Source organism: Physeter macrocephalus, chromosome 7, assembly GCF_002837175.3.
Source record: "Physeter macrocephalus isolate SW-GA chromosome 7, ASM283717v5, whole genome shotgun sequence".
NCBI lineage: Eukaryota > Metazoa > Chordata > Mammalia > Artiodactyla > Physeteridae > Physeter > Physeter macrocephalus.
In genome coordinates this window covers 38,528,833-38,543,378 of record NC_041220.1, presented here as the reverse complement: position 1 = coordinate 38,543,378, position 14,546 = coordinate 38,528,833, and the positions used below count along the sequence as shown (strand labels likewise).

The window sequence follows — 14,546 nt, the reverse complement described above, 5'->3', positions numbered from 1 at the left end:
AAAAAAAAAAAAAAAAAGATACAAATGAACTTATTTTCAAAACAGAAATAGACTCACAGACATACAAAACAAACTTATGGTTACCAAAGGGGAAAGGTGGGGGGAAGGGCGGATAAATTAGGAGTTTGGAATTAACATACACACACTACTAAATATGAAATAGATAACCAACAAGTACCTATTATATAGCACAGGGAACTATACTCAATATTTTGTAATAACCTATAAGGGAAAAGAACATGAAAAAAAAAGAATATGTGTGTGTGTGTGTGTGCGCGCGCGCATGTATAACTGATTCACTTTGCTGTACACCTGAAAAACTATACTTCAATAAAAAAAAGTGATACAGGGCTTCCCTGGTGGCACAGTGGTTGAGAGTCCACCTGCCAATGCAGGGGACACAGGTTCGTGCCCCGGTCCGGGAGGATCCCACATGCCGCAGAGCGGCTAGGCCCGTGAACCATGGCCACTGAGCCTGCGTGTCCGGAGCCTGTGCTCCGCAACGGGAGAGGCCACAACAGTGAGAGGCCCGCGTACCGCAAAAAAAAAAAAAAAAAGTGATACAAAAAGCACAAATTGATCTTTTCTTCATGATAGTGTCACCATCTCAATCACTATACAGTGATGACATAAGGAGAGTGGCCATATTTCAGGTTTGACAGGACAATCCCAGTTTATGCTTACTGTCCTGACATCCTCTCCCATTCTCAAATGTCCCAGTTTGGATAATAAATAAATGAGTAAATAATGGAATAGAAGAGTATTAATTTTTATCTACAAGAACTAGCCCCACTAGCTTAATTTTTTCCCAATTTATATTTTAATAAGCCTCAAGAATATATGATGCTGTCTTATTTGTGTTCTGGTAACTACCTGGTTTGCTAAGCCTTTACCTTTTACTTTTCCCTTTATATATGCTGCCATTTTAGAAGCTAAACAAAAGTCAAGTGACCTGGAGTTGAATTATATGTAAAATAGAGATTCTAGAAAAGCGTTTGTAGGCTTTTGAGGCTCTGTATAGATTTAAGTTTACTTTGCCTACTTCCCAAAGCTAAATAGGAGTATCACAAAAACACAAAGTGGTAGAATAATATTCTACCACTTTACATTACATATAAATACTCACATTATAAGTATTTATACATATAAATTAAATATAAATACTTACCCAGAGATAGCAACTGTTTTTTGGAGGTGTGAACACTTATCTCTTCACCCTTGTCCATATTTCGGTCTGAATTTCTTTGTAACCTGTCTTGGGCAATATGTGATATATTTATATTTTTACCTTTAGATTGTTCCATGTCAACTTGTTCTTCAACTACAGTGGCCTTAAATTTTGTTCCCCGTTTTTGTTTTATAGTCCTTTTGTTTCCAGATGATTTTTTTACATTCTCAGAATACATTTCATATTTTGAAGATTTACAATTATTTTCCATTTCATCTGTCAAAGCACAACTACCACCCAGTATTTTTTGTTCAGAGGACTGAGATTTCTCTACTGGGTGAGCTTTGCCAGGATGTTTGCCACTTTTCAAACTTGTAGATGATACAATGTCATGTTTTTCTCTTGACTTCTTCCCTTGAAGGAGTACAGTGCTCTCAGCAGGAGATACTGTGCATTGTTTCAGAGGCCCAGTCTTTCTTGGTATAGTAATCCATGGTTGATTGGCAAAACTTTTATCTGATTCATCAATTATAAATTCATCTTCTAATAACTTCATATTATTTGCAGGAGATAAATGAGGTGGAGCAGTTGCTATATGCCTAATAACAGAACTAAAACAGAATGTTACAATAAATAATAGCTCAAAAAGTAAAGCTTTTACCTTTGCTTTAAAGAGCAGTTCACATGTCTCCTCAATTTTTCCTTCCCCATTAAAATCCTTCCTGAGACTTCCCTGGTGGTCCAGTGGTTAAGGATCCGCCTTTCAATGCAGGGGATGTGGGTGAGATCCCTGGTCGGGAAACTAAGATCTCACATGCCATGGGGCAACTAAGCCTGCACTCCACAACTACTGAGCCCATGTGCTGCAACTACTGAGCCCGCGCGCCACAACTAGAGAGAAGCCCATGGACCACAATGAGGAGCCCGCGCGCCACAACGAAAGATCCCGTGTGCCGCAACTAAGACCCAACGCAGCCAAATATAAATATTTTTTTAAAAAACCCTTCCCTCCTTTTACATTTCTATAATATCTGAGCATACTCATTTATTACACTAATGGGATCATAGAAATTTAGAGCTGGAAGGAATCTCTACTGCATCAACTAATTTGACATTCCCCCATTCATTACATACATTAAACAGATAAAACCCAGAGATATATAAATATAGCCCAGATACATTGACTTACAGTACAAAAATGCATGCCATTATTATATATAATGTTATATTAAATTTTGTTTATATAGATGTCTCTTGGGGCCTGAATCCCTTAACATCCAAAACAAGATTATTTCTGAGATATACCTTCTAGTCTAATAGTCTAAGAAAACAGTACAAAGTTACAGACTAAATTATATTATGTAAAAATTCACTCCAAGTTGGATAATTCACACATTTTCACACGTGTTTTAATACTGTAATCAGAGTACAGAAATAAATGAAGTGTATCTAGAAAGGTAAGCACACTGGGATTACACAGCACCTCTTCCAATTAGTTGGAAAAGTTTTCTAAAGAAGGATGGAATTATTCAAAAGATGGTAATCTGATGGAGTCATTTTGCATTTCCCTCCTTTTTATGACAACAGCCTTGAGCAAACCACATACTGGAGTGAATATACAAAAATAAACACCTAGGGTAAACATCCAAATTCCAAAGCCAGCATATACACTCCTGTTCCTGCCTTTTTCACTTGAGTAAGGATGCTTAACTATTTTTATACACAGTTGAAGAAAACGAAGAATGGAAGAACTGGATTATCATGTCTAGTTTTTTTCTCATTAAGATATAAAAAAAGATTATAAAATGAAAATGCCTTCTTGACTTCTCTAATCTCAAACCCCTGATAAATCTTATAATGTAAAAAAGTTATACACATATATGCTAAGAAATATACTGTCTTCTAATAGGTAGACTCTTACAAGTTTATATAATTAGAAAACTCTAGAAAATCTAATTAAAAAAGCAAAGTCAATATAAATAGACCACATAATATACAAATAGAAGACTATGTTTAAACAGAAATATTATTTTTTCAGCACTTAAAGAAAAAGCCAATCTGATATAAATATGTTTAATTTGCTTTATTGTATGTTATCTGTAATATCTATTAACTCTATATATTAAAGAAGTAATGCTAAGTATTTAAAAATAAAGCCTTCCCAAACCAGCCAATAAGAACTCTCTAAATCCACTCCTCTAGTCAAGAGACTTCCATAACTTCAAGGTTATTCAAACCAAAGATATCCTTTGGAAACAACTTTGACACTTACTATAGATCAAATTTTTATATCCTTCAAAAATTCATAAATTGAAACCTAATCCCCAATGTGACGGTATTTGAGGGTGGGGACTTTAGGAAGTGACTAGGTCATTAGGGTGGAATGGCTCATGAATGAGTTAGTATCTTTATAAAAGAGACCCCAGAAAGCCCCCTCACTACCTTCTACCATTTGAGGTTATAGCAATAAGATAGACATCCATGAACCAGGAAGCAAGCCTCACCAGACACTGAATCTACCTGAGCCTTGATCTTGGACTTCCCAGCCTCCAGCACTGTGAAATGTAAGTTTCTGTTGTTTGTAAGCCACCCAGACTGTGATGGTCTGTTTAGCAGCCCAAATGGACTAAGACAACACTATTAAAATTGAGAACAGAGAAAGATGACTTCTGGCTAGGTGGAAAAAAAATCAAGAAAGACTCTGGCATTTGAGTTGGATCTTGAAGAATGGATATGATTTGGTCATGAGGAAATACAAGAAAGACAATCATAAGGAAGAGCATAAGCACAGAAAAGGAGCAGGAAAGCACAAGTAATAGTGAGTAGTTACATCTGGCTACAGCAATTAAACATACACTTTACTCACTAGTTTATCAAAAAAACCCCATCACATTAAAAAATACTTAATTACTTTTTTGGACATAGATGTAATTAGCCCCTAAGTGTAACGTATTTCTATCAGATTATGGGGACAACATCCATACAAGGGATAAAAGATGCCACAGATATATATATGTATATATATACTGTATATATATATATACACACACACACACAGAAAGGTGGGGGGAGAGGGAGGAAGACTGGAGGGGTGGGAGGAGGGAGGAGTCAACTATGGAACACAGACTGAACCAAAGAGGAATTTCATTCATTCAACATGTTTTTTATAAAACCTTCCTAATATATTCACTAGCATTCTGATAGATCTCACAGAAAATACAAAAGAAACTAAACTCCTGGAAAGAAGGGCTTATGTCTTAACCTACTAAGATATATAAAATAGCTAAACTATAATACAAGGCAAGAAACTGTTTTAAAAAAAACTGGAGTGGGACTTGGAAAAAATCAGAAGCCTACCATGGAGCTTAAAAGAAAATATAAATTGGCATACGACAAGGGGAAAAGGTGTGCCAAAGCCAGGACAACTGCAAATATGTATGACAAGTTGGTAGAAACAGTTCACTAGTGACAGTGAAGGCCTTAAATACCAGCTGACAAATCTCAAGTTTATTCTATAGACCAGTGGTTCTCAACCCTAGCTGCTATTAATTCTAGTTAACTCTAATGAGCAGCCAGTTAAGAATCACTATGGATACTGTAGAACCACTGAAGGTTTTTAGGTAGGCAAAAACAGATTAAAACTTATTTTAGGACTATCCTTTTACTAACACAATCAAAAGAAATAGAAAAAATATTTAAAACACTTAACAGTGAAATACAGGCACCCTGACATAACTTTATTTCTAAATACTGTCTTTACTCTTTGATCTCATACATACTAGAAAGTGCTGATGAACAGAAGCAATGAAAGCTGAATAAACTTTTCTTTCACATCTAATTTAATATCCCTTAAATGATGGCTTTAGGATTAATTTACTGGTAAGAAATTACTCTCTCCTTATGGGTTAGACATAATTTCAATTAAAAATTGTGTCAATTAAGATTAACTTCTAGTTAAATATCACTAAGAATCCTTAGATACTGTTCTAAGAATGTGAAAGAAAAATATGTACCATTTCTTAATAACTCACCTGGATTCACTTTTTCTTTTTACAGTTTCTAAAAACAATGTTGAAAAACTCTTTCTAGCTTGTGGTTGATCTTTACATTCTGAATCTTGTATTCTTTTTTGAGATGTTCCTAACTGTTTCCTCTCTTGTGGTCCTTCTGATACTTTATCCTCTATTTCTGACACTTTATTCATTACTTCTACTTTCTTCAAATCATCTTTATATTCAAAGTTTAACCTAAAAGGTTAAAAGGAAGACATGATGAATGTTCCCACCAATTGTTGAGTTATAAGTATTCCTGAACTCCCTTATAGTGACAATACAACTGCTTACAAAATTTTCCAGTGGGCCTTTTTTTGGGTTGCTTTGGGTCTTCGTTGCTGCGCGCAAGCTTTCTCTCTAGTTACGGTGAGTGGGGGCTACTCTTCGTTGCGGTGCGCGGGCTTCTCATTGCGGTGGCTTCTCTTGTTGCGGAGCAGGGCTCTAGGTGCGCAGCCTTCAGTAGTTGCTGCACCCGGGCTTCAGTAGTTGTGGAGCACAGGCTCGAGAGCACAGGCTCAGCAGTTGTGGCGCACGGGCTTTGTTGCTCCGCGGCATGTGGGATCTTCCCGGACCAAGGATCGAACCCATATCCCCTGCGTTGGCAGGCAGATTCTTAACCACTGCGCCACCAGGGAAGTCCCTCCAGTGGGCCTTTATTTAAAATTTATAAATGCTGATGTGTTTCTCTTACACAAAACACACAAGGCAAAACTGCTCAGAAAAATTAAATTTTGTATTTGTTGATAGAAAAAAATGAGAGAAAAAGAATGGCTAAATCATATAACAAGAAAATGTGTAGCTTTGAACACTAGTTCTCAAACATTTAATATGAATTTGAATCATCTGGAGAATCTTATTAAAATGTAGATTCTGATTCAGTAGGTCTAGCATAGGGTTTGAGATTCTATATTTCTAACAGGCTTCCAGATAATGCCACTGCTCTCGATCCTGAGCTGCAGATCACACTGTGAATAGCAAAATCTTAGAATGTACTTAACTCCTCAGCTCCAAGAATCACACAAGACCCTAGAAAGATATTACACTCATGGCAGAGGTTCCTAATAGCAAAGGACCTTGAACTATCTATTTTGCTTCTTAAAGGCCAAAGGGAAAGCCCCAAGAAATGGATGTGGGTTTACCACAACTCATCCTCAACAAAACTTACTCTTTGCTACCCTCAGATGACTTGATATATACCTACCCTTATAATTAGAAATAACATAGAGAAAATACAAATTGCTTCTCTTAGGAAGTTACAGAAAACTTATTATAAGGAAAAAATACACATCCTGTGATAAACCATAAAGGAAAAAAATATGAAAAATAATGTATATATATGTATAACTGAGTCACTATGCTGTACAGCAGTAATTAACACAACACTGTAATTCAACTATACTTCAATTAAAAATATTTTTTTTTAAAGAGAAAGATCTGGGGGGCTTCCCTGGTGGCGCAGTGGTTGAGAGTCTGCCTGCCGATGCAGGGGACGTGGGTTCGTGCCCCGGTCCGGGAGGATCCCACATGCCGCGGAGCGGCTGGGCCCATGAGCCATGGCAGCTGAGCCTGTGCGTCCAGAGCCTGTGCTCCGCAACGGGAGAGGCCACAACAGTGAGAGGCCCGCATACCGCAAAAAAATTTAAAAATAAATAAATAAATAAAAGAGAAAGATCTGAATATAACAAAATATTCACATATGTCAAATCTGAATATGTGAGTGCCTATTGTGTTATCTTCTGTATGTCTACAGCATTTTAAAATAAAAATCTTAAAGAAAAAAAAACATGCTTTTCCATAGACCATAGAAAAGTTTACCCCCAAACTTCTCTGAAGAACACTTTAAGGCCTTTCATATTAAATATAAACTGAATATATATTGAATGTATGTTATGTTTTTCTCAAAACATGTTAATATTCCTCAGTACTTACTATAAAATACCTAAAAGACTAAATTACCCACTTTTTAACATAAAAGATAAAATAGTTATAGTAAGATTAATATCTTTTAAATAAACAAAAATTCACCTTTTTTTGGTTTTATGAGAAATCTCTGTACTTGAAGGCAGCACATTTACTGAATTTTCAGAAGTATAGGTCTCTCTCTTTTGGGCAACAGATGGAATAGTCTTTTGCAATAAAGATGCTTTTGCATCCAGAAGATCAGAAGGTAAGCCAATAGATAAGTAAAATTCCTCATCAGCTTCATTGTGATGATCTTTTAGTTTTTTACTTGTCATTTTTCTCAAGTCAGATGTATTGTTAGAATGAACATCAGTTGCCAAAATTTCCTGATGAACCTCATGGGCCTGAACTAGAAGAAAATTACATGAAGATATTTAAAACTCTTTAAATAATAATATTAGAACGAAATGTGCTTTTTAAAATACAGCAACAATTTAATTAGAAAGTTTCCAGAAGACTCACAGGTCATTAAGTTTATAATCAAAGATCTAGGATAAAAATACACAAGTACTTCAGGAGTTCTAATTTATGAAATTAATAAACTGAAAGGTGTACTTGGTCCATGCTCCACAGTTCTGAAATGAATAAAATCCTCAAACATAGAAAATTCACAGTTTTATTGATATAGTAAATTTCTTCAAGATTTGAATATAGTCAAACTCAGAGAAGGAGAGATTTGAATAATGGTTGCCAGGGACTGGGAGAAGGGAGAAATTCAGAGTTGTTAATTAACAGTTGTAAAGTTTCAGTTATACAAGATAAATAAGTTTTAGAGATCTAGAGTACAACATTGTACCTATACATAACAATACTCTATTGTACACTTAAAAATCTGTTGAGGGGGAAGATCTCATGTAAAAATGTTCTTACTGGGACTTCCCAGGTGGTGCAGTGGTTAAGAGTCCACCTGCCAATGCAGGGGACACGGGTTCAAGCCCTGGTCTAGGAAGATCCCACATGCCGCAGAGCAACTAAGCCCATGAGCCACAACTACTGAGCCTGCACTCTAGAGCCCATGAGCCACAACTACTGAGGCCATGTGCCACAACTCCTGAGCCCACGTGCTGCAACTACTGAAGCCCGTGTGCTCTAGGGCCCATGCGCCACAACTACTGAACCGACGTGCTGCAACTACTGAAGCCCGCGTGCCTAGAGCCCATGCTCTGCAACAAGAGAAGCCACCGCAATGAGCACACTGCAATGAAGAGTAGCCCCCACCTGCCGCAACTAGAGAAAGCCTGTGCGCAGCAACAAAGACCCAATGCAGTCAAAAATAAATAAAATTTTAAAAAATAAATAAATAAAATAAAATGTTCTTACCATAATAAAATAAAAATTCTTTTAAAGATTTAAATAAATCTTTACATAGCTAAAATAAGTAACAGGTAATCCTAGAGAAATTATGAGATTCAATCTTTAGGTTAAGAGTTGGGTAAACTAGGGCAGCTAGATGAGCACACTTTTATACATATACGTACACATATACATATAGAACAGATACATATATAGATATATAAAATATATGTATATATAGGGAGAATATTTATATACACATACATCTTTATATCTATACAAAGAGAATATATATTATACACATATATCTTTACAGCTATATAAAGAGAAATATATATTCTCTTAACCCTTAACCTTCAAATATCAAAGAAAAAGTAGAATGGCTGGGTAGTACTCATACTGATTCATACTCTCAAAAAGAAAAGATAAAAAATTTAAAATAAGCCAAATGGGCTTTTGGTTCTGGAACAAAATTACATAGACTCACTGTTTCCTGCTTCTCCCTTTAAGTACAACTTAAACAAACAATAATAACAGAACTCTGAAAGCTGGAAGAAGGTATATTTGCTAGGAACCTCAAGCCTTAAGCAACAATGGATAATGTGGTGAATCCCCTGTAGCATCAGAAAATGAAACAAACCAAAATACCACTGCTAGAACTCTAAACACTTAAATGTCATTGGAAATAAACTCCACAAAAATAGACAAGAGCCTTCACATTAAACCAAAACAGGGCAACTATAACAAAAGACTGAAATGCAATGCAGAGTCAGTTCCTTAACATAATAACCAAAATGTTGAGGATACAATCAAAATGATTCATCATAATAAAAATTTTAAAAAAAGAAAAAACACAATCTGAAGAAGAAAATACGATCAATGGATGCAAATGGACAAGATGAATCAGATGCTGGTTATTATTATTTAACAATTTATTTAAAGCAACCACCATAAAAATGTCTTAACGTTCAATTATAAATTCTCTTGAAACAAATGAAAAGACAGAAACTCTCAAAGAAATAGGAGTTACAAAAGAGACCCAGCTTTTGGATCTTAGCCATTATAGTTGTGTAGTGGTATGTAACTGTTGTTTTAATTTAAAATTCCCTAATGACGATAATGAACAAATCAAAACCACAATGAGATACTACTTCACACCCATTAGGATGGGAAGGGAGGGAGGGAGAAAATAACAAGTTAACAAGTGTTGGTGAGGATACAGAAAAACTGGAACCCTTGCGCACAACTGGTGGGAATGTAAAATGATGCAGCCACTATGGAAGACAGCTTGGTCGTTCCTCAAGAAATTAAAAATGCAATTACCATATGATGTAGTAATTCCTTTTTTGCCTATATATCCAAAAAGATTGAAAGCAGGGGCTGCAAGAGGTACTTGTACATCTGTGCTCACAGCAACGTTATTCACAAAAGACAAAAGGTGGAAACCACCTAAATGTCCATCAATGGATAAATGAACAAAACAAAATATGGTATACATACGGTGAAATATTATTCAGCTTTATAAAGGAAGGAAATCCTGACACACGCTACAACCTGGATGACACTTGAGGACATTGTGCTAAGTGAAATACGCCAGTTGCAAAAGGACAAAAACTGCACAATTCCACTCATATGAGGTATTTAGAGTAGTCAAATTCAAAAAGAGAATGTAGAAGTGTGGTTACCAGAGGCTAGGGGGTAGGGGGAGATTGTTTAATGGGTTCAGTTTTGCAAGATAAATAAGTTCTGTGGATGGATGGTGGTGACAATTGGACAACCTGACTGTCCTTAATGCCAAAGAACTGCACACTTAAAAATGTTTAAAATGGTAAATTTTGTTATATTATTTTACCATAATTTTTAAAATCATTTTTTAAAAAGGAATACAGAGCACAAACAGTGATGTATGTGTAAATATAAACACTGACTGATTAAAACAAAAATAAAGTCTTATAGAGATAAAAGATATCAAAATACATAGCAGAAATAAAATAGAGGATAACAGGAATAAAATATATGACAACAGTATGTCAGTTGGGAATTAGGGAGTTGTTCTAGTTACTCTGTCGGCATAATAAATAACTCCATGCCTTGGCTGCATAAAACAACCATTATGTTCACGAATTCTGCGGGGCCGGAATTTGGCAGGGCACAGCAGGGATGACTTGTCTCTACTCCATGGAGTCTGGGGCCTGGAATGATTTGAAAGCTTGCTTACTCACATGTTTAACATCTGAGGCTGGCTGCAGGCCAAAGAAATATTGCTGTCTATGTATGTCTGCAAGTAGGCTAGTTTGGGCTTCCTCACAGCATGATGTCTGGGTTATAAGGTAGAGTGTATCCTAAGAGGGAAATAAGGAGAAAGGGAGGGAGCCAAGCAGAAGCCTTTTATGTCCTAACCTTGGAAGTCACACAGTATTACATATACCACATTCTATGATATATCATATGATATAATATATGATGTGATATGATATGATATATGATATGATACGTACAAACAACCTCACTTACGGGGGTGAGGAAAAATGTTGACCTAAGTAAGGTTAGAAATGAATGGAGTCTGTAAAACTAAAAGCTAAAGAAATTGTACATGACATTGTCATACTAAGTGAAGTAAGTCAGATAGACAAAGACAAATATTATATGATATCACTTATATGTGAAATCTGAAAAATAAAACAAAACAGAAACAGACTCACAGACACAGAAAACCAACTTATGGTTACCGAAGAGGAAGGAGGGAGAGGGATAAATTAGGAGTACGGGATTAACAGATACACACTACCATATATAAAACAGATAAACAACAAGGATTTATTGTGTAGCACAGGGACTGTATTTAATATCTTATAATAACCTATAATGGAAAAGAATCAAGAAAAAAGTATACGTATGTGTACATATATACATATATACAACCAAATCACTTTCTGTACACCTGAAACTAACACAATATTGTAAATTAAGTACAATAAAGAAATTGTACATAAGCACTGTACTCCAGTAGATAAAATTGTTTTCCATGGGTTTAAGTCAACAATTCTGATACTGTTATACATGTATATAGGAATAAAAAGTTAAGTAGGTGGATGGTGAATGGTAAGTGCCAAGTTTCTTACACACAGAGTGGACGTTTACAGATAAGCAAGGCAAAGAAGCAAGAATAATCCACGTGGTAATAAATTACAGTTGGAAACATCAATATGAATTCATGTTTAACTTAATACGGATACAGTTACACAGAAAAATATTTATAGATATGTGTATATATACCAGTTACCATACACACATATATTTCCTTGCTCTGTCAGTTGAGACAGTCTTGAAGCATTAACACCCCAGGAGTAACAGCACACCTAGCACCCAGATCTTGGTTCCTAATACAATTCTCCAGTAAAAGGAACCACTGGCTCCTTGGGGAAATGACTGATTCTAGGGTAAGTTGAGCCTGGAGCATCCTGTAGTTCCAGAAGGTAAGGAAGTGTTCAAAAACAACAGCAATAACAACAAAACTGGGGTCCATCAAAGGGGCACAGGAGCCAGTGAAAGAGCTTTCTAAGGCCAAAGCTGGAACAGTTTGAGTAACAAATTTAATAAAATAGTACTGGATTATAAACCAAAGTATAAAATAAAGTTTCTACCTCAAAAACTAAAAAAAAGAGCAAAATAAACCCAAACCAAGGACAACAATGGAAAAAATAAGAGCAGAAATCAATGAAACTAAAAACAGGAAAACACAAAAACTTACTGAAACAAGAAGCTAGCTCTTTTAAAACAGTGAATAAAAATGATAATCCTGTAACAAAATTAACAAAGGCAAAAAGACAAGACACAAATCAACAATATCCAGAATAAAACGGTATATCACAACAGATCCTGCAGCCATTAAAAGGATAACAAAGTAATACTACGTACAACTTTATGCTGATAAACTAAACAACTTAGAAGACATGGACCAATTCTTCAAAAGCCATAAACTATCAAAAATGTGCCAAGATAAAATAAATAACCTAAATGGTCCTATAACTATTAAAGAATTGAATTCGTAACTTAAAAGCTCTTGAAAAAGAAATGCCACAGACCAGATGATATCACTGGAGAATATTATACCAAAAAATCAGAGAATTACAATCAATTTTACATAATCCCTTCTAGGAATTACAAGGGAGAATAATTTCCAACTCATTTTATAAGGTTGATGAGCATTACCTTGATACCCAAACCATACAAATACAGCATAAAAAAGAAAACTACAGACCACTATCTCTCATTAACTTAGATGCAAACAATTCTCAAAACTTTAGCAAACTGCATCAAACAATGTATAAAAATTAGTAATACAACATAATTGACATTTATGGTCAACTGCACTCAACAACGGAATACTTGTTTTTCAAGTGCCCATGAAGCATTCATAAAGGCAGACAATATCTTGGGTCATAAAACAAATAAAACAACTTTTCACAAACTTAAAAGAACTAAAATGACATAGTGTATATATGCTATGCCATAAAGAAATCAAGACTAGAAATCACTAAGGGAAAGACAACAGGAAAGTCCAGAAGTATATTCATTTAGCATAATGTTTCTAAGGTTCTTCCATGTTGCAGCATGTGTCAGAACTTCATTCCTTTTTATGGTTGAATAATATTCCACTCTACATATGTACCACATGTTGTTTGTCCATTCACTCGTTCATGGGACATTTTGGTTGCTTCTACCTTTTGGGTATTATGAATCATACTGCTATGAACATTGGGGTATAAGTATCTGTTTGAGTCCCTGTTTCCAATTCTTTTGAATATAAACCTAGGAGTAGAAATGCTACTTAATACCTAATTTTTTGAGGAACCACCAAACTGTTTTCCACTGGCTGCATAATGCATGTGGGTTTCTATAAATTCCACATCCTCAACTTTTTTATTTTATTTTAAAAAATAATAATATCCATCCTAACATGTATAAAGTGGTATCTCTGTGGGGTTTTGATATGCATTTCTCTAATGACTAACAATGTTTAACAACTTTTCATGCAGTTGTTATCAGCTTGCCAGATACATAGCAAGCCAAAACGCTGAGACAACAAGGTTTGCAGCAAAGAGAGGGTATATTTGCAAGGCAGCCAAGCAAGATGATCTGAGGCGTGGGGAGCTTGGGGAAAGGTGACTGAAAAAAAGTTGCAATAATCATCACTCTGCACAGGCCTCTGCACCGTCAAAAGGTTACTGGAGTGGACCCTTAAGCATAACCAGTTGAAGGGTGGTCCTAGTCAGTCTTAACCAGCTCAGCACAAACTAGATGCAGCTGACTTGAAGTTCCCAGAAAACAATTCAGGCAAATATCTTGTTCAGGTTACATGCCACTTGAAGGACATGCAAGTCTGAAAGCAAACTCAATTAGAGAAGGCAGGTAAAACACATTCATTGGCCAACTGGACAAATGTCTATTCAAGTCCTCTGCTCTTTTCAGTTGGGATGTTTATTTTTGTTGCTGTTGAGTTACAGCTAGTCTTTATGTATTCTGGATACAAATCCCTTATTACAGGGGTCCCCAACCCCCGGGCCATGGACCAGTACCGTTCCATGGCCTGTTAGGAACCAGACCACACAGCAGGAGGTGAACAGTAGGTGAGCGAGCAAAGCTTCACCTGTATTTACAGCCGCTCCCCATCGCTCGCATTACCACCTGAGCCCCACCTCCTGTCAGATCATCGGTGGCATTAGATTCTCATAGGAGCACGAACCCTACTGTGAACTGCACATGCAAAGGATCTAGCTTGCATGCTCCTTATGAGAATCTAATGTGAGGTAGAACAGAGGTGGTGACTCTAGCGCTGGGGAGCAGATGCAAATACAGACTATCATTAGCAGAGAGGTCTGACTGCACAGAGACCATAATAAATCAACTGCTTGCAGACTCATATCAAAACCCTATCAGTGACTGGCAAGTGAAAACAAGCTCAGGGCTCCGAATGATGCTGCATTATGGTGAGCCGTATAATTATTTCATTAGATCTTACAATGTAATAATAGAAATACAGTGCACAATAAATGTAAAGTGCTTGAATC

The 14,546-nt window shown here is 36.0% G+C and overlaps 1 protein-coding gene across 5 annotated transcripts in view; it reads right to left on the bottom strand.

Annotated features, from left to right (window-relative positions):
- CENPC (centromere protein C) overlaps positions 1-14,546 on the bottom strand; it is a 93,762-nt gene that overhangs the window by 55,633 nt on the left and 23,583 nt on the right. For 3 of the 5 annotated variants that reach the window (XM_007108001.4, XM_055085947.1, XM_007108002.4), the window contains exons 6-8: positions 7,246-7,531; positions 5,200-5,415; positions 1,169-1,779 (exon numbers count right to left, since the gene is read on the bottom strand). In XM_007108001.4, coding sequence (XP_007108063.2) covers positions 1,169-1,779; positions 5,200-5,415; positions 7,246-7,531 — 1,113 coding nt within the window. The remainder of the gene's footprint in view (positions 1-1,168; positions 1,780-5,199; positions 5,416-7,245; positions 7,532-14,546) is intronic. The other 2 variants (XM_007108003.4, XM_007108004.4) reach the window with 2 other exon arrangements.